The sequence below is a fragment of the Grus americana genome, chromosome 9 (genome assembly GCF_028858705.1).
Source record: "Grus americana isolate bGruAme1 chromosome 9, bGruAme1.mat, whole genome shotgun sequence".
NCBI classification, from domain to species: Eukaryota; Metazoa; Chordata; class Aves; order Gruiformes; family Gruidae; genus Grus; species Grus americana.
This window is the reverse complement of record NC_072860.1, coordinates 27,461,127-27,487,830: the sequence shown is the minus strand read 5'-3', so window position 1 is coordinate 27,487,830 and position 26,704 is coordinate 27,461,127. Positions and strand designations below refer to the sequence as shown.

The window sequence follows — 26,704 nt, the reverse complement described above, 5'->3', positions numbered from 1 at the left end:
CTGTAATTTGACATCTAATTAATCAATGTCCTGTTCCTTCACAAGCGCAATATAAATACTTCCTAACCGGTGCAGGCATGTTTCTATGAAAAAAACCGTCATAACATTTGTTTATTTCCTGCTTCCTCCTACCCTTTCAGCGTGAAAAGCCGGCTGGAGTACCGTCACTGCCCCGAAGCACGAGAGGTGACGGCGCAGGGTGGCCACATCCCACGGGTCCCACGGGTCCCACGGGTCCCACGGGGCAGCCGCAGCGTGACGCAGCCCCGGTGCACGTCGCTCAAGCCACGGGCGACGCTCGATGCAGCTTGTCTCACCGAAATACTCCTCGCTGTACATCTGGTGCCTGAGGTTTGTCAGCGGGGAGGGAAGGGTTTGTGTTTCTGCAGCCGGACGGGTCTGGGGATGGTAGGAAGCTAGAAAGGTATCGCTACGGCGGGCAACGATGGGAGTAAAATTCTGGCCCTACTAGAGTTAACAGGAGTTTTGCCTTTGGCCTCAGTGGGGCCAAGGATTTTACCTGAGAAGCATCAGTCATCGGTATCAAGATAAATTAGACGACTTGTCCACAGGAAGCAGGCAAGGTTATTCCCATGGGCTGCGGAGCTCGGAATCGGAAAAGCTGGAAAAATAACGTGCAGCTTATTCCATGTATACCCACAATGCATGCGATGCCTGCGTGCAATACCTAAGCATTTATCGCCTGGTTTATTCTGTTCCTGTCAAACACGCTGGGGAATGCTTTGTTCGGGGAGGCGGGAGGGAATTGTAGGGTAAAATTTCCTTGGATAACTTCCCAGAACTGGGCTCAGCTCTCATAAACAAGCCCTGGGAAGGCAGTTTCGGTGTACAACCTATGGTTCATATTTCTAGGAAACACCGTCAAGCAGAGTTACTCCCAGCCCCATGAAAGCACACGTGGCTTGGAGAGCTTGCAGCCCGGCCAGCCCTGCTGGCACGCTCCCGCAGCGCTTCCTTGGAAATTGTTGCTCCGTTGGTTTTGAGAACGTGATCCTCTTGAGACTCAAGCAAACACAGCAAAAATGTCCAAAATTTTAATTTGAATTTTCAAGCACAGGCAGTTTAGCACCGGGGAGGAAACAACAATTTAATAAGGAGGTTTGTGGGAGACCGTGGAAATCGTCATCTGACTCCCGAAGGTCCGGTCCTGCCGTCCGGGCGCAGAAATACCCGTTTGGGCAGTAAAAGCTGACCAGCACAGCGTGGGTGTCAAGTGATCAGAAACAGCCATTTGCAAAAACTTCACAAGAAGGAATACAAGAATTTTCAGGGAATAATAGAACAAATATATTTGAAACAAAGAATGATTTGCTTGGGAGCGGTAGAATAACGGATTAAGTAGTTAAATTTGTTAGAGAAATCAATGATTATGTATCATTTGCCTGGTTAAATATCATTAATCTTCATCTTTATCTTACCAACCTTTTACCATGGAACTACCTCGTTCTTCACATTCCCCTGAGCTGTTGAACCCGGTGGTGTTACTCGTGATGCAACTCAGCCTGGGCAGCAGCCGTAAGCGCCAGAGTAAACTGCTCGTGCTTTACCCACGGTGCCGCCTGCTCTCCCCGACCACGGCTGGATGCGGCAGAGATGAGCCAGGAGAAACCAGTCCTCGCTGCTCCGCTGCCTACAGCCGCGGGCGGTCCAACCACGCAAGGCACGAGTGGGAAGTTGGGAGGTAACAAATGTATAACGTCTGTGTTCTGGAGAGAAGGAGAAGAGGGGAGCCAGCAGCAGAAGGGGTCCCACACTTTGCACGTCTCAGGTGCAGCTGCCGCCCCGAGCACCGCACGGCCGGCAAACGGGCGCCTGCGCGTCCCTGCTCCAGCCCAGGGTCACTCCTCGCCGTCAGGAGGGTGTCTCGGTGACGGGAGTCCTCCCGGGGGCACGGGTCTGCGTGGGAGAAACTCATCTCAGGCTTACGGCGATGCGAACAGCCGTCACCAAAACGAGCACAGGAAGACAGATGGGCACGAGAGCAGAGTTTCGAAGGAAGGACGAGGAAGAGACTTTCCCCGTGAGAAAGTTTTCCGCAGCAGCTCATCGCTAGCCACGCTGCTTACGGAGAAGCCTCCTCTTTGTTTGCTCTTTTAGCAGTCATCACCAGAGTCCAAACACGCGCAGCCGCACCCAGACAGCGCAGCAAGGCTCCGCGGTGCCGCGGTGTTGCTTCGCGCTTTGCCTTGGAGGAAGCTATGGTAGCTGCTGACGCGCTTTTCGCAATCCTCTTGCCCCGCTATAGTTCATAAAATAATTGATCTGGAAGGGACCTTGGGAGGTCATCCAGACCACCTCCCATCACAGCAGGGCTTTGGTCAGCAGATCCCCTGAGGATTACACCGGTCAGTGCTTCAACCAGCTGCAGGCCATTGCCATCGCACGTTGCCGCTGCACACAGCTGGAAGCCAGCTCATCCCGCCGCCGGACGCCCCGCTCTGCTCCGACTTCGCCAGCGGGAGGGTCGCTCCCCGCGTTGCGTTAGCCCGTGGACGGGGCCCGTGCTCCTGTCCTCTCCGTGGAAGTGCTACATGACGAGGCCGGCCCATGGCCCGCGAGGTGCGAGCCAGCTCTTCTGTGCCAAAACCGTCGGATTGCTCCCCTTTGTTGTCGTATCGCCAGGCGGGCGAAGAAGTGATGCTGAAGTGCCAGTTGTTCTTGAGTGTAATGTGAGGCCACGCACTCACCCGGACTTGGATTCCTCACAGATACATGTGATGTAGCGCAGAAATCACGGTGGACATCAAACTCTTCCAGGAAAATGTGGATTATTTTTCTTACATAAAAATGTTCGCAGAAGCTGGAGCCAATATTTTGAAGAATTATGTTTCCTAGAGAAATTATGCTGATCTGTAAAACTCGGTTTAGGTTTGGAGATTGCTCACATCAGGACCTTTCAGGTCCAGATTTTGGTCCGGTTTTCCAGCTGTGGGCTCAGGTTTAGATCCTAAACCTCGGTCTGGCCCCGCAGTATGCCAAGAGGGCTGGAGGGTGTTGGTTTGGGCTAGGAGCTCTCCCCGTTGGCAGCCCGGGCTCCGGGCCACCCTGTGCCACGGCTCTGGGAGGCGATGCCTCGCCGTGACGGGGGGGACCGGCTTGGCTGAGCCCCAGCATCGCAGCCAGGACCCCCCAAAGGTCGCCTGCTTTCACGGACCCCGTGCAAATGGCACTGCCGGTGCCCCGGGGAGCAGGGGGAGCGCAGAACCCGATACAGCGGGTGGGTTTAGTGTCCCATATGGCTGGGGTTGGGATTTCTCCCTCTCCTCGTCGGAGCGAGGCTCCTTTCCTCCGCCAAGTGCTGGCTGAACAACAGGAATCTTCAGCAAAGGTGAACTCGCACCCCCCCAAGAGAGACAATGACATCTTTTGTACCGAAAGTTGTGCAAGACAGAAGGCGGATTGTTTCCTGGCAGAGAGGAGCGGATGCTCGGCAGCGTCCCGGCGCTGCAGCCCAGGAGGGCGTTCGCATCCCTTTTTCCGAGAGCGCTGCCCCAACGCGCTCGTGTGCCCAGGGACCCTCCACGAGGCCGCGGGGAGCTCTCGCGTCGTCCTCGCCGGCGGCTGGGACGGTTCCTGCAAGGGACGAGCAAGCAAACGCAGCGCAGGAGGAACGACCAACATGTTCCCTGTTCAGAGGGCAGCAGCTATTGAGATCTAGAGTGTTTCGGTACACGTTATTTTAAAAAGAACCAATAAAAACTATTTATATATTTGCAACAGTGGGATTTTTAAAATTTTTTTTAAATCTCCCTGCTCTCATCGTAACTAGATTGATGATTTCTGCGTTTCTCCTTTTAGGAAGATGACTAGAATAAGTTGCCAGCTGAATTTCTCTTTTATTTTATTCCAAGTTTTAATTTAAGACAGGAGAAGTGTGGCTAAGCTTCTTATTTTATGCAATTATTTCTTGGCGCAGAACCCGAGGTCTCTCTAACCACACAGCTATGCATCCCACATTGTTTCAATCATGCTGCGATCGAAAGGAAGGATGTAAGTGACCGGCAACAGCCACGTGCTGATGACAAAGCCTTGAGACGGCAGGTGACGCAGAGCTGCGTCTGCGCCCTGCACGGGTCTCACACTCCGACCCAGAAATCGCTTCATGGTGAAGCGGGTGCTCAGCCCCGATTTGCACACCCCCGTACTCTCTCAGGTAGATGACAATACGCGTTTGTACGTACGCGCACACGCGTAGTCAGGTGCGTTAAATTGATGATGTAATGCATAGGCGGCAGATTGAAACCTGGCATCAAGATTGAGAAATACAGACTATTTTGTCTGTAAAAAATGTTTTTAATGGCCAGCTTACCGTAGCATTGAACTCCAGTGGTGTGCCTCGGCGGGTGAATTCAGTGTTCAGTATAGGACGTAATTTTGGAACGTGAGTCCATAAATCCACGAGTTCACACCTACGAATTAACTTCGTTCCCATTAGACGCAATGGCGCGTTCCTGTGGGCAGAGTCAGGATTTATTGGTCCGAGTATTGAAACTGAAATGACTGAAATCTCCTTTCCTCGTCTGCCAGAGAAGACGTGGAAATTTCCCGTCATATGTCTTTTGGCAACAGAGGTGGCGGCAGTCCGCCCTGCAGACCTGCATCGTTTGTGTGGACACAATACGTGATTTTCTGCAGACGTCTCGCCCGCTCCTTACGTGCCATATGATGTCCTGGAGCGCAGGCTGTCTGCATCAAACCACCAAACCTGCGTCGCATTCTGTGCACGAGCAACCCCGAACAAACTGTCCCGTACCACTGAGATAACGGTAAATAAAGGGTCACGGATGAACAGGGTGCGCCTTCCCCAAACCACACCGCTTTTGGTCTTCAGCATCAGGTTTGAGTTTGACTTTGTGTGTTTTAGAGGCATGAAGTGTAACAGAAGTTGTAGGTATTATAATTCTGTGTTCTTGGCACAAGGCACACGTCGCCTGATTCCATGTAAAGGACGGGGAGCGGGACGGAGGTCTGGGGAGCGGGACGGAGGTCTGTACCGGGCAGCCGGACTCTGCTCACATAGACTGATCCCAGATACTGTCAATATTTTCTGAGGCTAAATTTAGCTTTAACAAAGTTGTTCTGATCATTGCGCTACGTTCTATGATCTAACACTCATCTCCACATTTTAGTTGTTACAAGAATTTTCAGGAATTTGAACATTTCAGCGTCTCTCTGGAGCACCGAGAAGTCTGGAGCTGGTTAAGGCTCTGGACTTGGGCCATTGACAGAGGTCTTCTCTCTCCCCTCTGACATCATTAGCGTCAATGCAAATTTGTCTTTTAGATCTACAAACCTATGGCCTGCTTTAAAGCCCTCCCTGACTTTCCACCATCCAGGAATCCTTCAGCAACCACCGCGTTCTCAGCCACATGGTGTGATCTATCGGCACTTCCTTCTCCAGTCAGCATGGCAACGCTGGAAAGAACACGTGGTCTTTGCAGACCAGGGCTCGCTGACCTTCCGGGGCTCGGGTGCCAGGTCAGTTGTTCGACACACGTTAGGAGCCTGGGCCGGAGCGCTGGCGGAGATACGCCGCAGAGGTCCCCGGGGCAGGAGGTCCCTGGAGATGGAGGAGGGCTCCAGCCCATCAGCGTTGGGAGGAACCAGGTCTCAGGAAATACTGGAGATCCTCCGGCAAAACAAAACGAACATACGGGGACTCCCGCAGGAGATGGGAAAGGAGCGTAAGCGTGTAAGAAGGAATTACCGGTTTTGTTTCACTGTCTCAAAGAGGATTTGGGGAAAATGTGGAGAGTTGGAAAAGAAATTATTTGGGATTCATCCCGCTGGTGCCTGGCGGCCGAGGAGGAGGAGGAGGACAGCTGGGGTGGCACAGGTTGGGCAACGGGGACCTCTCCAGGCTGGAGGGATGGTTTGGAAAGGTGGTATCAGGGCTACGGGTGGGCAGCATGGTGGCACCAGGCGGGTTCATCACCCCTGCCACCAGAAGGTCACCGTCAGAGCCTGGTCACCTCGGATTAATCCTGCCCCAAGCAACGTTGAGCTTGTTGGCTTTTATTTCCCACCCTGCACTCACTGCGCCCTGCCCGCGGTGGAGGTGGGCAGCTGGAGCGCGCAAGGTCTCGGCATCGTCCTGCCCGTTCCCTGGTGCAGCACTGTCCCCCGGGGCCTCCATCAACATCACTGTCAGGTATGGGAAATGATTAAAAATGAAAAAAAGAGAGCAGCAAAGAACCACAGACATCCCCACGAGTGCAGGCTGCTCAAAAGGGGGAGTCAGAAATAGCAAACAGCCTTTCAAAGTTTAGCCTAATTTTTATTTCACTGTAAATGGAAACTCATCGCATTGGACTGCTCCAAAGTCCATGGTGTTTCTCCCCAAAAGGTTTGATGGTGCTTTGATGGATCAGCTTGAGAAATACCTCTCTGGAGCCACCAGCTCCAGCTGCTGCGAGGGACTGGGCAGCCCTTAGCTCTGACCTGGCAGCAGAGCGCAGGCGCTCCTGTGGTACCATAAAGAAACAAATTTTTTTCACCTTCTAACTGGAGTAAAGGCTCATTACCCAGTGTTAGCATCTTACCTGTCAACGTAACAAATCACAGAGCTCTGGCAGGCTGGAGAGACAAACACCAGCAACACTCAGTGCACGCAACTTATCAGACTCCAGAGCTAAATATTTCTATGGCGTGCTACATTTACAGCTCCGGCCGTAAACCCTGCTGAACCACCGCAGCAACACCCCATCAGGGAAGCAGGCACCGGTCCACCGAGTTGAATCACTCCGGTCGCTCTCCCTCCAGCCCTTTTCCAGCCCTTTTCCAGCCCTCTTCCAGCCCTTTTCCAGCCCTCTTCCAGCCCTCTTCCATGCCCGCCGCAGCAAGGACAGGGTAGGGAAGGGAGACGGCCGGACCGCGGCTGCGCTCGCCGGGGACAGCCGGGCATCCCCACCCCAGCCCCGCGGTGCCAGCCCTGCCCCAGCCGCTGCCGCGTTTTCCCAAAGCGAGAGAAGTTCAACGTGGGCAGATAACATTTCCGAGCTGTCCCGGGCCCCTTCTTCCGAGGCGCTGAGCAGCAGCAGCCCCAGTGAAATCAAGAGCTGGGAACGTTTGGGATGGTGGAAGAACCAGGCTGTAAATTCAGAGGTACGCGGTCATCCAGCCTCACCCCGCCGGAGAACCGTGTCTGATACGAGACTTAGTCCTGGCGATGACGGCTGAGAGCAGGCTTGGCTCAGCGGCGCCAGCGCTGGCTTTACTCGATAGACTTTAATCTGAATTTATTTCCCAGGTCGTTCCTCTTGCTCCCAGTTCCCCGAGCGCTTTTGATGACACAAAACGTTACCCGTGTTTCTAATCGCTCCCCAGTTTTCATGGTCATTCATTAAACTCCTCGAGCAGAGCCCCGGGCGGTCCCCGCCGTCACAGCCGCCCTCCCCAGCCCTGCTGCCCTCCTGCCGCAAAGCCAAACCCAAACTCGCCCAGCCGCCGCTACACAAAGTCGACACGGGAGTATTTGGGAAAGCAGATTATATTGCTGACTTTGCAGCGTGCCGTGCTCTGCAAGGAACTTTCCAAAATGCCGTGGGCTCCCTCTGCTACTGAATGACGATACGTACTACAGTAAAAAGCGTTACAGTTAATTTTTTTCCTGATTTTCCCCCCCTCTCTTCTCTTAACTCTCCCTTTTTGGCAGCAACTTTTTGCAAAAGATACGTTTTTCTAGGTTGGAAAATTTCAAATTTTATTTCTCCTCAGTCTTGAATGATCTCCAAGTTCATGTCTTCACCTGCAGACTTCTCATTAATTTTTTTCCCCCTCTTTTCCTTTTTTGCTTTCAGTGTTTGCTACAGTACTTCCTCCACTTTGGAATCATTTGAGAGTGACAAAGAAAATCAAAAAACTGGCAATTGGCCAGTTTTGGAGAAATTTCAAAAAGTTACAGAACAGAGAAGACAAATAATAAGAAAAAAGAAAAGAAAATAAATTTTAAAAATTACATTCAGTTATGAAGGGGAGAAAAAACAGGAAAAAGAGAGAAAATAAAAACAGTTAAATATTTAAAATTATTTTTCAGCAGTATTAAATCCTTAAAATTGCTCCATTTCAAACCTGAAAGCAGCAGCAAATTTGATTTTTTTTTCCACAGACATATATAAACAGTAAAAGGATAAAGTACACTGAGATTAAATATGAAGGAAAATTATCTTTTTACAGACAGAAAGGTACCGAGGAAAGCAGAAAGTCCTTACGCGCTCGAATGCTCTCGGCGGTGTCTAAAGCCAACGAGACCTTGTGCATCCCAGAAGATGGGGTCCAGGTTTGTTTCTAGCCACGTCTCCCGGCTTGCGGGCCGTTAGGCTGACGAAAAACCTGCATTTCACACGTGGACGTGGCACCTGCTTCTACATCAGCAGGTGTCCCAGTGCCAGGGAGCGCTCCCGCATGGTGGCACTCCATCCTGGTCGGTCATTGATGCCTTAGACCTCTCGTGCTGCACAAAGCTCTCCCTGGCCCCTGCCAACGGACCACGGTCTCCTCCACGGTTTTCCATGGCCCTATTTTGGAGGTAAAAGAGGTCCACAGGATGGCAGTGGGACGCTCTGTGCCAGAGCGGTCCCAGACACCTTTGGCTTGCTGGCATGGCCACGGAGGTGCCAGCAGCTCTACAGGTAGGTGGTGGCCTCTTGGCTCTCCCGCTCTCTAGCCTGCGCGACAGCGACGTTGATGCACTGAAGCCATTCCTCGGCGTTCTTCTCGTCTTTGGCCTTGAAAACATAGGTCTTGTTGTCGGTGAAGATCTCAAAGGCCCGGGGCAGGCTGCGGTCCCTGCGCTTCTTTGCCACCACCTTAACGCTCTGCACCTTGCTGAGCTCAATGGGGCAGTCGTCGGGGTCGTCTTTCTGAAACACAGGGAAGACAAACAGAACCAAGTTCATCTCGTAAAGCTTCCACCGTCTTAATAAACAGCTGATGTCTCTAGAGCTGGGCTTGCAAACGTTGCTGGTGCGGGCACACGCACTGATGGGGACTTCCCAAAAGAGCCTTAGGTTTGAAAACAGAACAGATACCTTGAGCCTGGCCTGGGAATGTGAGGGAAATCACGGCATTTCTCAGCGGGGCATGGAGAATACGGGACAGCTCAGTTGCAATTTTGTTTGAAAACATATAATGTAAGTAGGTGCATCTTGGAAACCTTAGCGTCATTGTAAGAAATATGATGCAGGGAGTAAAAGAGAGTTGTGCAAAGTCATGGAAGTTTCCTGCAGGAGAAGAGATTCGTGAGCTCATAAAAAGTGTACAAATTGGGTCTCCAGGCGAGAAGTTTAAGCCCAAAGCCCCGATTCCTCAAAAATATTTATGTTTCTCCTGTTGAGCTGCTTATACTTTTTACCAAGAGGAGTAAGGCAGATTTTCCAAAACCTTTCTGCTCCTATCATACAGGAAAGGTCCGGGCTGATCTGAACGAGAATTAGCGTTAATTACTTTGCAGGAGCTGAGCACAGCTTGGGAGAGGCTGCGGCGTGGGACGTGGTGGCTGCAGAGCTGCTCTGCCTGCCCCAGCTTCGTCTGCTCGCCCAGCTGGCCAGGTCTGAAACGCAGGGCCAGAGCTGGGCAGGGAGACTTCTGCAAAAATGTCTCAGTCCTTCTGGGAAAGAACCAGGAACATTTTACTGTTCTAAGGAAAAGCTCATCTGAAAAGACCTTCCAAAAGAAGTCCCAAGCCCAATGGCTGTGATTCCTCTCTGGCATTTCAGAGTCCCCTACCGTCACCAGTGATCTGCCATTTTTCCACATCCATAATGAATACCTAGGATGCATTTCCCAACTTTTGGAGCTTTTCTGTGTTGCATACATACGTATTATTTGCAGTCAAGGTCTCCTGCATTCCTGAAGCACCATAATCCCCTCCTTTCTGACTCAAAACAGCATTTAAATCCATCCCTTGAGCGGAGCAGCTGACACGAACCCCTCGCAGGGGAGCGGCTGGGTGAGCAGACAGACCCCTCCGGGACACGGGAGGTCCCTGGAGTGACAGCGCACAGCCGTCGTCTTCCCAGCACATCTCCAAGCCCTGGTGCTGCTGCTGCACGTTCTGGGATGGGGCGTTTACTTGACTGATTCGTTTTTTCTCAGGGACTCCATTCCAGACCTGAGAAGTTTTCTGTAAATTGATACTTTCCCACTAAACTGTTCAGTTCTGACCAAAAGACTTTCCATGAACAATGAAGTTCATCTCCAGCTTCACGTGGGAACAAACGTCTCCAGAGCCATCACTGATTTCCCATACATGGCCACGGGACCACAGCAATGACCCACCCTCCCCTGCTTCCACAAACACTGACTACGGCTTTATCCACAGTATTAAGCTGGCTCTGCACTGAAATCTCACCTGGGATAAACATTATGAAAATTTTATCACAGAAAATGCAAAGCAACGATAGACTCAAGAACCAAAACTTTGCACCCAATGAGCCAGACCCTGAGACATAGAAGCCTGTCTAGCAAAAATTATATATTCCATTTACCACACAGCATTTGACCTCACATTGCTAAAGAAAGTTGATTGCACCCTAGGCACATTTCTGTGGAAGGAGTTTACCACAATTTTCCAGGAGCTTAGGATGTGGCTTGCTTTTGGACCTCTTATGAGGCACTTTTCTCCTGCCTCCCCTTTACCCGCTGGCCATAGAGCTGCTTACACAGAGCGAATATTGTGCACATGGTGACTCTGACGAAGGGAAGGTTCGTGGTGGGGCTCCAGGAACAAGCAGGCACAGCCAGCTGGCCATCTCACAATACCTCCTCTGTGCTAGGTTTGTATTTCTAAGTGAGCAGCGTGGAAGTCCAAACACCCACGCAGCACCCAGCCCTGCGCCGCAGCCCCAGGGACGATGGGGCAGAGCTGTCGTGCTCAGCCAGGCAAGCACCATCCGGCCTCGAAGACTGAAACAAGCCCCAGATGCAGCGGGCAGGAGCCTCTACCACGGCGTTAGCCAGCCACAGCCTGTAGCCCTGCGCCTTGCGATGCTTTCGGCACCGGTACCCGGCCAGCGAGGCACGGGGCTGGTTGTCCCGTGGGGTGCCAGAGGTGTGCGGGAGCAGACCTCCTGTGGGATCTGAAAGCCACGTTTTAATTGTCCAAACCACTTCTGTGAGGCTTCGTACCTCCTGCCCCGCCTAAAGGGCTGAAAATGTTCCGCTTGGTGTCTGCAACAGCCAGCCCAGGGCACGCGTGCAACTGAAACTGGTGGCTCAGGGTTGCTCCAGGCTGCAGCCCGAGGAACGGTTAACAGCAGGACTTGACATTCGAATTTAGGCCAGAAATGTCGAAGTAACAGGATACATCACCGGCTTGAAGACCGATGACCCAGGCGCAACAGCTCGGCTGCTGTCCCCGGGGGGCTGGACGCCAGGCTGCTACTCTGACGAACCAGTCCAGGTATTTGTGTTCAACTTCAAAAAAAGCAAAGCAGCCTTGTGTTTGCAGTTAGAAAAGGGAAGTTGATCTATATGAATTACGCTGTTGAGCAAAATCTGCCGTTCAACCACCTAATCTGCCAGCTTCACCCGCCTGCCACGCGTTGTGCAAGGGGAGCACTGAGCATGCAAATCCAGGGAGGCAATCACATCCAGGAGTAATCAAGGAGCAATCAAGGTATTCTGATGCGCCTTATGCCTGGCATGTTTGGAGAGCTAATTAACACCAACCCGTTAAATACATTTCTATAAGCCAATCGACTTGCTAAGGAACGACAATTCTTCTGACACTCTCAAAAGTGAGCACCAGCCAGTGCTGAGCTGCAGCTGTGGTACACGTATGGATTAAACTGTCTGCGGAATCTCAACCGAAACACCAGAAAAAGTCACTGGAAAGTAAGGAAAGGGCTGTTTCGTGAACAACTTGCTTCCAGAAGGATTGAGGCGTCCCACGAAAGGCACGTGTTCCTCCTCGGCGGGACACCCTGTTGTATTTCCTATAGGAAGGGGCTCAGGAAGCCATTTAAGAAGCTTAAAGAGCTTTACTAGGTTTCTATAAAGATTATTTATAAGAAATATTAAGGTTTGGATATAGTTGGAAGATGCTGCTATTTTTAGGTTGTCTAAAAGAGAGAGCTCTTGTAACAAAACCAAATAGAGTACTTTGCACAGTGTTTGATAATCCTCATTGCCAAAAGCTGAAGAAAATTAGTTGCTAATAACTGAGCAGTAATAACTAATGAGGACTAGATTCAATTACCTGCTCTTCCATGCCCTGGGACACACTTGTCTCTGAGTCCCATTGGTATAAATTTCCAACAATTTCACAGAAATTTTGGCAGAATTTCTCTGAATTTAGATGAGGGTAGAAGTGAAAGCAAAAATAATTCCATTCCTTTGGAAAAAGCATTTTGGCATCACCTTGCTTTAAACACACTTGTATTTCCTGCACAAATAACACCAATCATAACGCCACCATCTCAAGAACAGTCGTTAATGTACAAAAACTGGCAAGACTTTCAAAAAAGGTGAACAGTTGCTTGATTTCGGAAACTGCCCTGAGGTGTCCAGAAGGACCTGACTTTCCAGCTGTGCTGAACATAACCATCTCCCCCCCCGAACACTGCTGGTCCCACAAAAACTGGGGACCCAGAAATGACAGCTCCCTTGCAGCACGTTGCCTGTGGCTGCTACATACCTTGCCGTCCCACGCCATGCACTTTGCAAGCGGGAAAAAATATATTAACCTGAGCAGAATTTATTGATTTTGTGTTTATTCAAGGAAATAAAGAATCACTGGTCAAGACCAGAAACTATTTTTTAACCCACTGGAATTCCTTCAGGAACAGAAGTTTTTGCAGTACCCAAGAACTGACCCTGGGATGCCTCGAGGCAGAGGAGACGATGCTCAGGCACAGGTCACCAGCTAGCAGGGTATAAATTACGGAGCCCTGGGAGTCGCGGTGCTGAGCCCTGGGCATTTGTTGCCTGAACAAGAGCAAATCAAAATCTCACATTCTTGATCCAGAGAGAAAAATCTAACTAAAGCCAGCGAGCAACTCCTGAAGTTAGCCATGAGGTGCGCAGAGACCACGGGCAAGGCTGAGCGGTAAAAACCTCTGGGAAATGGTGTTGGGGAGGAGGAAAAGAGAGAAATCAAACTGACGGTCTTCTGACTTACGGATTTTCCTTTCCGAAAAAGCAGCTGGTTGCCAGCCAGAGTGAAGTAGCGAGTTTTCCACCTTTTGATAAACTTCCACCGGACTTGCTTCTCTTTAAGCTTGCCTTCAATCAGAGGTTGGCCGTCCTGATTTACCACTGGGGAGGTGAACACACAACGAGGGGGTTATTTCTGTCCTCCCTTTGCCCCAGCCGAAAGGCAGGCTTTTGCTGCGACGCAGAAAAGGTTTTTTGCAGTTTAGCTGTGCCGGCTCCAAGACCACATTCCTCCCGACCTCAAGCATTCGGCTGTCACTTCAGAAAGACATTTCAGCCCTTAGTCCTGTTTTGCTTGGGAGGCCGAGCAGATGGAGGTGACAGCTCGGACTCCTCTGTCCATCACTTCTATTCCCTTATCCATCACGTACTTCTCCCCACCATTACGCCTCCCAATTGTTCCTCAGCCCTGCAATAATAATTTATAATTTCGTGCAATTAAAAGTAGGCATTTATGTTGTCTCTGAGGCTTTAACCCCCACTATAGAGCTCAGCGCCGTTATATTCCTGCTGTGCGGCGTTATGGATAGGAACATTTCGAGGACAGCGCTCTCCATTAACTGCAGCGGCTTGCTTCGCTGCAGCAGCAGCCCCATGGAGAAGGAATTAAGAGCCAGAAGTGGGATGTCCACGTGGGGCTGAAAGACCAGGCACCATCCCATTGGAATGAGCGCAGCCCTCTCGTAGGTAATTCCAGCCCAGAAATGTGACTTTTTGCTGAGAAAGGGGGTGGCGCGTCCCAGGGATTTGTCTCCCTTCCTGACCCTCGCGAGACACAACGCCTTCTTCCCTTGGGAAAGGGATGTGATTAGTTTGGGCCCTCCCTTATCCCGTGTTCGAGCAATAACCTAGCTCTGCATTTTGTAGAGGTGACTCCCCGTTACATCTTTATTATCTTTTCTAGTTCTTTCTTCAGGGGTAATTCAAAAGTCATTTAACATTAGCAATTCATTTTGTAAAAAATAATCCTTACAACAAACCCAGGGCTAGTTATGTCCTGTTAGTAAAACTTGCAGCACCGACCAGTTGGGAATATGATGTTTTCTATCACTTTTGCATTTCTAAAATAACACAATGTATTTTCACATCTGGACTGCCAAAGGCCAAAGCAACTCACAGCTCAGCCCCCAGGGACCCAGTATCTGTCCTGCTCCCTCAGGAACAGACGAGCTCTTTTCATCACGTTACCCATTGAAGACATCGATGTTTTTACCATCCTGTGGCAAAATTAACTTACAAACTATTAGCGTGTCACTGGCCGATAACGCTGCCTCGCCTGTAGCCCGGCTGGTAAGAGCTAAACCCGTGGTTCTGCCACGCGTGTGCCTAAATGCCGTCCCTCAGAGCCTACTTTAAATACCAGGCGGGTAACTCTGCCCGAGCCAAAGACGAGGAAGGAGGAGAGGGAGAGACACAAAAGCTTCTGTCCCCACTCCCAACGATCTGCACTACAGCGCGTTGCCCAAGAATAATCTGAAATGTAATTAAAAATACATAGCGTAGAGTTTAATAACCATAACGACTGTAATCAGCGTGGAAGCAGAACTACAGGCACGCTCAGCCACCTTACCTTCAGCTCCGCTACTTTCTGGTCCGTTCATCTCCTACAGTGGTCTGAAAAGTGCTTTTAATTTGCCTTAGAAAAATAACTTATGTTTATCACTACAGATTTTATTTCAATCAATTCCCTTAAAAATAAAAACCCAAATGAAGTCTCTAGGAAAGGAAAACTTCTTCTTTTCTTATTGCAAAATTATTGCTATACTTAAAATTACTTTCAGAATTCAAAGCACCGCATGAATATTGGGAAGCCTCGCAGGTTTTTACAGCGTGTCTGTAGGGATGTGGCCACCTCTACCACCTGCCCCATGACCATGGTGGTCACCTGTGGTGGTCACCGTGGTGGTCACCTGTGATCAACAGTCACCGGCACTTCCCTCGGCTGGGAACACGCGAGGTTTTGGGAGCTGGAAGAGCGTTCCCAAACCTTGCACGCAAAAAGGAATTTTCCTGCCCAAGAAAAGCCCAGCAACCAAGGGGATCGGCATGGGCTTTAAACCACGACCGCAGAGCGACCTCGAGCCACTGCCTTTCTCGTACGGAGCAAACAAGTTAAAAATTCTCTGATACCACAGCTGGGTTTCTTTTTCCTTTCTCTTCTATTTTTAGGCTGATAGACAGGGCACGATGGAGCAGATAGACTAAAGTCCAAGGCATAAGCAGTCTGAAAATGGATGTTTTTTGATGTGATGTTTGATTTGGAGCCCTTCCCAGCATCTGTCAGATGGTCAGTTATCCTCTGGCTGGCCGTGCTTGCATACCTTAGCACGAAAATTTATCCAGTAACGCTTTTGCTTGGAAGTGTTTGCTATCGTCTGTGCGTGAGCCTTTCGGAGCCCGAGACACAGAGGGCTGGGGTGATGCTGAGGACAGGAGGGGAGCAGGGTGGCCAAGCACAGCACCTGGGGTTTCAAAGGCTTTATAGCTTTTTGGACACATACCTCTCTTCGCTGCCTCCCGTCTGGTAGAAGAAAAACAAACAACGCACATACAACGCATCAGATTTAGATTAAGCATGTAGTTTTTCCCTGGCGTTGTTTATACTGGCAGAGAGGCAGGCTTTGGGGGGCTTCAGCGTGTACGATTTCAATTTCCTCAAGAAAGACTATAAATATTTCTGTCTCTGTAGATAGGGAGCTTTTGGAAGGAGATGGACTGAATGAGAAGGGGGTGGCCAAGTTTCAGCTTTGAAGGGGAAGCGCGGTTGTGATTTCCACGATAAAGACAGGTCGCTCCGCTCCTCGCAGCCCCCTGCGTCCCGAGCTGGATGCAGCAGCCCTTTTCCGTACGTTTGCCTGCCGGCACTGATGCGTCACACCACCCAACCTGACACGGGACAACGCAAAACAGAGGCTTGCTTTCTCCCCGCTTGATTTTTGTCACTGCAAAATGGCACAAATTTACAGGGAAGCTGGTTTGGGGCTGCACCCATTTCACAATGTGCTCTTTAGCGGAATAGAGCCACATTTTACAACGTGCCCTTTGCAATTGTGTTTGTTTGCAGAACTGCTGCAGATACACTTTATCACTGGTTTTAGAGATCTCCTCAACTGGCACTCTTTGCTCCTCAGCCTTTTGGAGAAGCGTGGCTGGGGTGGAGGCAGTTTTGAAATAAATAGTCAGTTTATGTGAGAATCCTGGAAATGGGAACATGAAAATGCAAAGCTGAGTGGACTGAAAGCTCTCCCTGGCCGCGAGGATGTTACGATGCGCAGCGACGCGGTGCTTCTGCAATACCTCTTTGCTGAGGGTGGCTGCTGGCAGCCTCCGCATCCCGGCCTGCTGCTGGGGACGTGCACAGGAACAAAACCAAAGATGATGGATCTGGGGCTGGATACTGCATCTGGGGTGGAGCTTTTGAAACCCTCTGCTGAACGGGCTGAGCAGAGGGGGATGGAAAAGGCCACAGGGAATGTCCCTGCTCTGCGGTAGGGAAACCCAAACCAAGGCAGCCCCAACCCCACAGATCCCTCTGCCTCCCTGACGGGAGTTTCTGAAGCACTGGTCCTGGGCAGATGCCTTTGTGAAGAAGCCTCGTGCCACGTGGTTTATGCTGAATTTACACTCATATAAAACATGTAGAATTAACTGCTGGTGAACTGACGGCAAAAAAATCCTGCATAAGCACACTTCCCACTTTCTGGACAGGAGAAAGAGCATCCTGTGGCAAAGCTCCCCAGTAACAACTAACCCTGTTCAGAGCAGAAAGCAGCTGAAATCCAGCTCGCACAGGCAACAAGATGCACACAAGGTATCACCAAATGCCACTGAACAAAACATACCAGAGAAAATAATAACCTGTTTTGAGCAAGGAAAAAGCTGGGGCGAGGTTTCAGATAAATTTGTTTTTCAAACAAACTGGGTCCGTGGACCATCAGGCTCGAGGTGAGCCTTGGCTTTTGCTCCCGAGCAGGACCGTGCGGTCATTTCTGCCTGCAGCTGCACCGATACCCTCTAGAAGGGACACCATCTGCTGAGAGCGGCTTTGCGGGGGAAACAGTGCCTGTGCTGGGAGGAGAAGGGCTGGTTTTCTTTCTAAGCAGCTTTCTAAGGCTCTGTCAGGTATTATCTGGCATTTCTGCAGCTGAGAGTTGCTGGGATACCCATAATGGTCATCCTTAAGAGTTGTTCCTCTTTGGGAGCTGAGCAAAAGGCCAGACCCATAGGGCCAGCAGCTGCCCAGAGGTCTGAGTACAAGTCCTCGTGCTCTCGTACCAGCCACTCCATCTTCCGGTGACTTTGTTCCCCATTTATACAATCAGCATTATAATTGGTCAGATTTGTGAGGACAGATAAAGAGTTTTATATTTTTATAATTAGTTTTAATAGCATCTAAGCTGAAATTTTGCTTATTGTGCAAATGCCTCATCAAATTTCTAACTTAATGATGTAGAGGGTTAATATCCCTGTCAGTCCCATCATTTGCCATTCACATGTGCGCTCTCTTGCTGGAGGATGTTTTGTCACCAGGAGGATATGCAGTTTGGTGTCAGGAAGTTACCATCTCAGCAGCACGTGGGTGATAACAACAGGGCATGGCTCTGTCTCGTCTCCCAGGACCAAGTGTCAGAACCGCAGTGACAAAGTCTGCCCAGGGAGAGAAGGAGCAGAAAGCTGTGAATTTGAGAAACTCCAACCAGCAGCACCAAGCAGCAGGCTTTCCTGCACTGTGCGTAAAGGAAAGAGGAGAGAACTTCATTTTAATAAAAAAGACAAAGATAGGACAGGAAAAGCGTTTTTACTCCTACACGATAACTATAAAGAATTAATAACGTGCACAGTAACTTTCAGAGCATGATGACAACCATCTAACCATCCAGACACAGCAAAAGAAGGGCTTGATAGGAAAAGACAATTGCTCAGTGGTTGGGTCTTGTGCATCTACCTGGCTCCTGGTCCCATGGGAATGGCTTCGATACCGATTCCAGTGCAGCAGGAACATGCTTGAACCCGAACTAAGAAGGTGTAAAGCACAAAAAGTTCAGGGACCAGAAGATACTGAGGTGGCTGGTGGTCAGGAATGCAATATGAGAAAGGAAGTAAATATGCAATTTTGGCCTAAAGTGGATTTTTATGGCCAAAATCTGTCAAAACCAGGATTTACTAAAGAAACGCTGACCTCTCTTTAAGCACCCGGTGGCTGGAAGCAATGGTAACAGAGCACTTCTTGTGTACATCCACAAAGAAGCCCATGGGGAATTCTGATGTCAGCTTCCAAAGTCATCGTAATGAATCTGATGCCAGTATGTCTGAGGGTCTGATTAGAAGAAAAAGATTCATGAAAGATAAGAATGAAGCTCTTTTCCAATACTTTTCCAAGTCCTTTTGCTTATTTTCATTGCGGTTAACTTCACAGGATCACAGAATAATTCAGCTGGAAGAGAGCTCAAGGGGTCTCTCATCCAACCTCCTCCTCAAAGCAAGGTCACCTATGGGGTCAGACCAGGTTGCCCATGGATTTATCCATCCGGGACTTGAAAATCTCAACAACATCTCTAGGCAAGCTGTTCCAGTACTTGATCATCCTCATGGTGGGAAAGTTTTCCTTTGTAGGCAGTCTGAACCTCTCCTGTTCCAACTTATGCCTGTTGTCTCTTGCCCTCCTGCCACTGAAAAGAGCCTGGCTTTATCTTCTTGATGACCTCCTTGTAGTTATAGACAGATTACTATGAAGTCCCCCTCCAGCTCTGCCTGCACCAGCCCTTTTCCCTCAGCCCCTCCTCACTGGGCAAGAGCTTCAGCCCCCAAACATCTTGGTGGAGCCTGTGCTACTCCTTACTGGGATTCTACTCAGTGACCATTCAATACCTGCTGTGTGCAGAGTAGGAGTAAGTGCATGGAGCTCTGTTAGCAAGGGACACCATAAGTAAATCTGTGCTGCCTCAGAAATGCAGAGCTTTACTCTCCTGTCTGAATTCTTCCCAAAACCAAATTCAGGAGCTGGTGACCCCACTTCTTTCCACAGCAGAGCAGGGTTATATGGAAGAAGCATCTGCACTTCTAATACAGTTAGAAAATTTTTTAAACAATGCAATCAACTGCCAATTGGAGCGTGCACATTCCCTATACACGTATTAATTACTGGAAAATTATGTCTAGTTTTGATTTCTTCACCCTGCATGAATAAGGACAAATTGAAAGACTTCAGAAAAGTGATACGAGAATGATGTAAGGCTGACCTTTCATATGATTATTCATATCACGGGGAAACTAATGAAGTGTATTCACCTTAATTTGCCCAAGCAAAGAGCAAGATGTGACATAATAAAGTGTACAAATAGCGATTTTCTGCATAGCAGGGAAGAGCATAATGGGATGCCATGTTTAGAGATAGACTAGAAATAAACCCACATTTTAACAGCGTGGTTAAACTACCTGAGTGACAACTTAGCATGTCATGGGTTCTCCTTCACTTGACTTTTAGAAAACAGGTTTAGATGTCTTTAAAAAATATGCAAACGTAATACAGATCACAGAGAAAACATTTCTGTGATATAAGCATTATTGGACTAGATTCTTAGACTATTGTTTTATAGAAGGTCAGACTAGGTGATCACATAATCTCTGGGTCTGAAATCACTCTGCGTGGTGGTATGCTGACACATATGATGAGGTGTTAAAGGATTCAAAAGGTTGTATCTACTACATGTTTGTCATTACTTTTTTTTTAATGTAGAACACACAATAAAGCTAAAAATATTACCCAAATTCAAAATGAAAAATAGAATACCCATTGCTTCTTAAACCATCTCAATATAGAGACACTAACTCCGAAAGCAATGTCACCCTGAATAGTACCCATTGATGTAAGTGTCCACTGGAATTATTCTCCATTAATAGTATCTTGCTTTCTTTGCAGAACTACAATGCATCAAGCTTCAAGTAGTTTGGGTACTGAATAAAAAGTAAAAAAAACCCCCAAACTTCCAAACTCTTCCAAGATGAACTCAAGACAGATAAAAACAAAGCATTAAATCTTGCATTTGATGAAACACAAAATCATCCACAAAAATTCAGTCCAATCATGAATTATCTCAATGATAATAAGCTCCTATTAACTTGAAAGAATGTGATGTGTGGGTGGCAAGCAGACGAAAATAAATGCAATTAACCTAAGGGAACATGGATTCACTCTCTCTCATTAGTCAGCACAGTTGGTTTTCTTGAAAACCTGGAAAGGACACAGTACTGAATGCCACTTTTTATAATTTTCAAGCAAGCATTATAGCTGGGATATTTCAGTTCACTAGATAATCACCACTGCTAGCAAAAGATAAATGTATTCAGAAGTTAATATGGTGTAGGCTATTCTGAGGGAATTGCTTTTTTAAAGAGGAATTCATAACACCCCCCCTCAGTTTTACCCGAATCACTGCCCATGGGCACAGCGTCTCTCCTGCGGCCCACAGGGATTACTGCAATTCCTTTGTAAGCTTCCAGAATAGGGAATGTACTGCAATTCCCTCTCCGGCTATCAAGTGGTTTTACTGAATTTTTTTGTGCAAGAGCTTGCGAAGCCAACTGTCAATACAGGAGGTTATGTTGAAATGGGGCACTTAAAGGCCAGCTTTTCCTAACAAGAGGCACACACTGCATTTACCAAAATTTCAAATGCCTTGTATCTGTGCTTGAATGGTCATAAACTAAAAAAAAAAAAAAGAAAAAAAAAAAGAAAAAAAATCTATGTATAGTGTAACCTGGTCTTCTTAGCTCTGAGACCAGCTGCACAGTCAGGGCACATACGTGTATTTGAGCAGATGAGCAGGATTTGTGGGAACGCTCTTTGTGGGTGGCAGGAAAAACCAATTTGGGATGATTTATCAGCACTTCTGGAAAAGCGTGGTTGTATAAGAAATGCTTTGCAATGAGAAGAATGCATGAGAAATACTCCAACTTTCTCTGGGTTAATTGCCACTTTGGGTAGATCCACCACATTGCTTAAGCGTAACTGCCTCCTTCCTCACAAACTCAGCATCCACGAGTAGTCCGGCTCTGAAAATCCTCCCAGCTACATCCGAAAAAAAAAACCCCAAAAACCATCATTGATCTGGCATCCTAAGGCAAGATCGAGGCTTTAAGGCATAATGCTTCCTTAAGTCTGGAGGATAAATGGCATCTTGCAACATGGCATCAGAAAAATGCAACAAAACCCAACATTAACAGAAAACAAAAGACAATAATAGAAAAAGAATTAGCCTCTGAATTCCTTCTTTACGAAGAATTTGTTTGCTAAACAGCATTGCTGAGAGGAAGAAATTACTTTCTTGTCTTTCAAAAGTATTTGAGATTTCAAAGGGTCTGTCCCACTGTGCACTGAAAATAAAAGATGCTTTGCAGCCTTTACATTTCTTAGCGATCTGAGGAGACCTCTGAATCCTCTTTCCTGTGTCAGATCTTGGAAACCCCAACAGACCCTGGAGCGTCTCCTGCTCTGGTACGATTTTCCCAGCTGCCACAGCTCTACTTCACCAACACTAAGGTGAGTTTGCCGTTCGCCTGCAGATTTCTATTCCATTGAGCACGATCTTCCACATTCCTCTCCTACACCTGAGCTTTCCTATGACCCATTCAATACTTTATTTTCTTGGTCTTCTAAAGGCTTTTAGAGCTGAGAAGCAAATCGTGATATTCTCAATGTGCCTTTCTTACAACATTTTCTTTAAACTGAGACAAAGAAAGGAATTGCTCATAAAAAGGACAGTTACAGTCCAAAAATATTCTGCGCCCAGTTCCTCCTGTTCCTGACCATCCTCAAAGGCATCCCTGAACTTTCAGTCCCGGCTCTAAAACAAAGGGTAAACGGTGATTTCGTAGATGCTGACATTTATTCAAGTCTTCTCCCGCCTCTCCCGGGCTGTGGCAGCAGCCAGCCTGGTGTGTGGGCAGGCAGGAGGACAGGCTGGAAACCTTTCTAAAGCGGGGAGAGGCATGCAGACCTGTGGGCAGCAACACCCCTGCAAACTCCAGGCACCACCCTCGGTGCCTTCAGTGCTTCAGGAGGGAAAACCTTCTTCCAAAGGTCCAGGCATCCTCCATGCTCTCCAGTACTCATGGTACTCGAGAAAAAGCAAGCAAAAATCGCAAGTTACTGCATGTGCTGAGAAGGTGGCATCTCACTTACCACCTTAACGCTCTATTTGCATTTTTTTCCATTGGGCTTTAGTTGACGTCACACAGCTACAAGCCAGATAAAAGGTAACTCAAAAAAAAAAAAAATGTTTTTCCACTCCTAGAAGAGGCAATATAACTTAGAAGGGCCTATAGAAGTACCAGCATATAGGAATGAAAGTCTAATTTGTGCCCAGGCCTGCTGGGCAAGCTCCTGTCCCCCTCCGTGGTTCGGGGGCGATGAGGGCAGAGCCCCCTCGCCCGCTTGGCCAAGGGCTCCCACGCTCGCTGGTCTCCACGCAGTCGGATTTGGCACTTGTTGGGAAGGACAGAACCGCGGCACTGCCGGGGGGAAACGGCTCAGGCTGAAGGGCAGAGCTCTGAATATATTAATCCCTTCCGTTGACACCAGTGTGTAAATGGAGAACGGTATTTGCACACCCAGGGAAGCGGGATCAGCGCACGCATTTCATTGCCGCCTTTTCACAGCGGCTAGGGGAAACGGCGAACCCTTAGAAGAGATGTGACCTCCTGTGGGATATTGCAACACCAAATCTACAACCTACACCACTGCGACGTGATTTTTCACCAGCCTGACGCAAGGACGGGTGAGTGGGAGAGGCGGTGTCCGACCCCCCGCTGCAGGCTCTCCACGGCAGGCGTTACGCTCCCACCATCGGCGTCGGGCAGAGTACACAGTTTACCCTACTCAAGACGTCAGCTCAAGTGCTCTGCAAACAGACTCGAGAGCCTCTTGTCAGTGGTACAGAGACGGTCCCCACTTTCGTAAGCTCCTGTTGTACTAAACAAAGGGCGCTGAAGAGCTCACTGAGAACATCATGAAGTTCGGCAAGGCCAAGTGCAAGGTCCTGCACGTGGGTCAGGGAAATCCCAAGCGCAACTACAGGCTGGGTGGAGAATGGATGGAGAGCAGCCCTGAGGAGAAGGACTTGGGGTGTTGGGGGATGAGAAGCTCAGCATGACCCAGCAATGTGCGCTGGCAGCCCAGAAAGCCACCCGTGTCCTGGGCTGCGTGTCCAGCAGTGTGACCAGCAGGTCCAGGATTCTGCCCCGCTCTGCTGAGACCCCTGCAGTGCTGCGTCCAGCTCTGGGGTCCCCAGGACAAGAAGGACATGGAGCTGTTGGAGCCAGGCCAGAGGAGGCCACGGAGATGATGCGAGGGCTGGAGCACCTCTGCTCTGGAGACCTCAGGCTGAGAGAGTTGGGGTGGTTCAGCCTGGAGAAGAGAAGGCTGCGGGGAGACCTTAGAGCCCCTTCCAGTCCCTGCAGGGGCTCCAGGAAAGCTGGAGAGGGGCTGGTGCCAAGGGCAGGGAGTGACAGGCCAAGGGGAATGGCCTGAAGCTGCAGGAGGGGAGATGGAGATGGGATGTGAGGCAGAAATCCTTCCCTGTGAGGGTGCTGAGGCCCTGGCACAGGGTGCCCAGAGAAGCTGTGGCTGCCCCTGGCTCCCTGGCAGTGTTCAAGGCCAGGTTGGATGGGGCTTTGGGCAAGCTGGGCTAGTGGAGGGTGTCCCTGCCCATGGCAGGGGTGGCACTGGGTGGGCTGGGAGGTCCCTTCCCATCCAAACCATTCTATGATTCTAATTGGTGCCTGCTGTCACAGGCTTTTATTGCCATTTGCCTTTTGTTCAGATCCATTTGAAAATACCAGCTCTATACTGGTCATACCAGTGCGATCTGGGTCCCAGTCCCAACACCGCGCTCCTGGCAGCAGAGCCACGGTGCTGCGCCACACCACGTCCCACTTCCAGCCCTTCTTAGACCTCTCCTTAGAGGATGCGGCACTTTGGCAGGACAGCAACAGGGAAGCAACAAGGTGTCAGCTTTGACGTCTCCAGACTAGTGTCATCAGCAAAACCCATGACATCAATAAGGAAATGGTGCCTCATGTCACCCCCAAGGATTGCCTTTGCCACCTTCATCTGGTCTGTTGGCTCTAATACAGCTGCCCTAACAGCATATCGATAGCTTGCTACAAATACTGCCCTTTTTGGACAAGTTAAATGTCTCTGAAAATTCAAAACAAAGCTATTTCATTAAGCTTTGAAATTTTAAGTGGGACAGACTTGTTTTCCTTGTAGCTTGATGTACCTCTATCACTGATGTGATGGACAAACCACAGTAAGACCACGGTACTGAGCTGAAATTTCAGCTCAAAGCATGATTTCTGTTATGGTTCTTGAGTCCCACGAGAGTTGTGGAAGGAGGAAGATTGTTGAACACCCATGAAACGAGCACGGGCAGCCTGGCCTGCAGGAGAGGCCGTGCCACTCTTGCAAGACTTACTAAATTCAGAGCTGATAAAATATAAAGAGATGCTAGCTGTTAAAATAAATAGCTGAAACAGCCAATTATTCAAAGGCTTGGCCAAAATATTCAAAATTCTTGGCCAGAATTGTGCAGACTTTTACAGAGTGGCAAAAAAAAAAAAAAAAAAAATCTAAAAAAAGCCATTCCTCTAAATTTCAGTGCACTGATCTAAAACACACAGGTAACAAAGCTTCAAAACAAAGTTCACCAGGATCTTTTACCTGGGAAGAAGTGTATTTTCCACTCACCCTGTTTTCTAATATAGCTGAAGCATTACGACTGTTCTTAAGCACTGCATTGTTTCTAAGCAGATGCATACCATGGATTATTATAACAACTATGTTAATTATATTATATTGAAGCGATTATATTAAAGCAAATAATCCTGAGAACGAAGATGACCTGAATTGGGTGCAGTATCTATGCCAATGTGCCCTGACATGTGGCAGCTGTGCAGAGCTGGGATGTGATCCAACAGATGGAACACTCCTATCTGGACACTGTGAGATGGGTGCAGATCCCTCCCACCCCCCAGGGGTTACTGGTTATGCAGATTTATGAGCCTATGTTAATTTTGCGTTGCATCCCTCTAAGCACACACCAAATAAGGTTTGTGCTTGACTCTTTGTCTCATGAGAGATGCTGAGACGAGAGGAGTTTAACGGAGAATTCAATTCAAAATAGACACTGCCTGTGCTACGCTGGGAAGTTTGCTTTCCCTTTTCCCCAACCTCTGCCACCATCACCAGCGACACAGCGCTATCTGTGAGCTTCGCTCCATCTTCCACCCGCCCCAACTCAACCGCAATGCGCAGCCCACCAGTGAGGAAGGCAGCCCGCTTACCTGTTGCCTTTTCAGGGTTATTGCACATGAAGCACTGCCAAGTTCCCGCTTCCTCGCTGTAGCCGAATAAATCAAAGAACCTCACTTCTTCCAGGTGCATCTGCACGTGGTCCAGGTCCTAGGCCAATAATGAGAAAAAACAAACTCATATATGAGGTGCACAGTTAACAGCTCGTAACCTGAAATCACAGAAGGATGGACAACGAGTGCAACGAGGGTCCTTTTCCATACGGCTCCTGCAGACAAACAACCTGCCGGGGCAAACGTGCTAAGCAGGATGCATCTCTCTATCATCAGTAGCAGCTAATGTATAAATTATATATTAGTCTATAGGAGGCAGAGGACTGGTCTGAGATTTTTTTTTTGCCTCTTCAACAGTCCTGCCCAGCACGTTTCCCACCAGCTGAACCACCTTTGTTACCTCCAGCCCTCTCTCAGGTTTGGTTTTTGTTTTTTTTTTTTTTTTTCAATGATCCACATTTCAATGGTCCCTGCTAACACGCTGCAGAGCTGAGGACTTCCTCCTCTCCAACTGGATCCCCCATCAGAGCAGGAGTTAGTGGCTGGGGACCACTTCATTTTTTATTTTTTCTTTTGTTTTTAAAGAAAGAATAGAGGCTCTGAACCCAGCCCCCTGTGAGAAGCACTAACACAAATATTTAATGTGAATGTTAATATGAACATTTCCAAAACCACAGCGACAACAGGACTGGTTTGGCTCGCACAAACATACCCAGGTAAACGTGACCTTATTCTGCCAGTGACGAGCCAGGGAAGCAAGGATTATGCATCTGCAAAGTAAACGGAATGTCTGACTTGATCAAAGAAACCTACAGAAAGTAAACTTGCAGCTTCAAGTATGGGAAAAGCTGGTGGATACTCCTTTTGAGGCAATCAATAATGCTGTATAATTGAGTGTATTTTAAACCCCGTTATTTAAGTTTAAAACAGATTGTGATTTCACACTTAGACAAATGTTGGTCTTAAATAACAGCAACCAAATTACTCACTGCAAACACAAAGGGAATTGCCAGGGCCACCCAGAAAACGCTCCTATTGATTTGCGTGGGGTCTTCACAGATCTGCCACGCCGCACGCTACAGCCCAAGAAAAATACGGATTTACGCAGTCAGCGGGGAAAATACCATCCCCTGCCAGGGACATTAGTTCATCACACTGAACGGGG

General features: G+C 48.8%; 1 protein-coding gene across 13 annotated transcripts in view; it reads right to left on the bottom strand.

The window, feature by feature from the left end:
• Positions 1-7,494: 7,494 nt before the first annotated feature.
• The window catches only part of VEPH1 (ventricular zone expressed PH domain containing 1), a 94,548-nt gene continuing 75,338 nt past the window's right edge, over positions 7,495-26,704 (bottom strand). For 10 of the 13 annotated variants that reach the window (XM_054834988.1, XM_054834990.1, XM_054834983.1 and 7 more), the window contains 3 exons: positions 25,519-25,636; positions 13,142-13,278; positions 7,495-8,882 (listed from right to left, as the gene is read on the bottom strand). In XM_054834988.1, coding sequence (XP_054690963.1) covers positions 8,646-8,882; positions 13,142-13,278; positions 25,519-25,636 — 492 coding nt within the window. In that variant the 3' untranslated portion in view covers positions 7,495-8,645. Of the gene's footprint in view, positions 8,883-13,141; positions 13,279-17,116; positions 17,824-17,893; positions 18,494-25,518; positions 25,637-26,704 lie in introns of those variants that run through there. The other 3 variants (XM_054834994.1, XM_054834991.1, XM_054834993.1) reach the window with 3 other exon arrangements.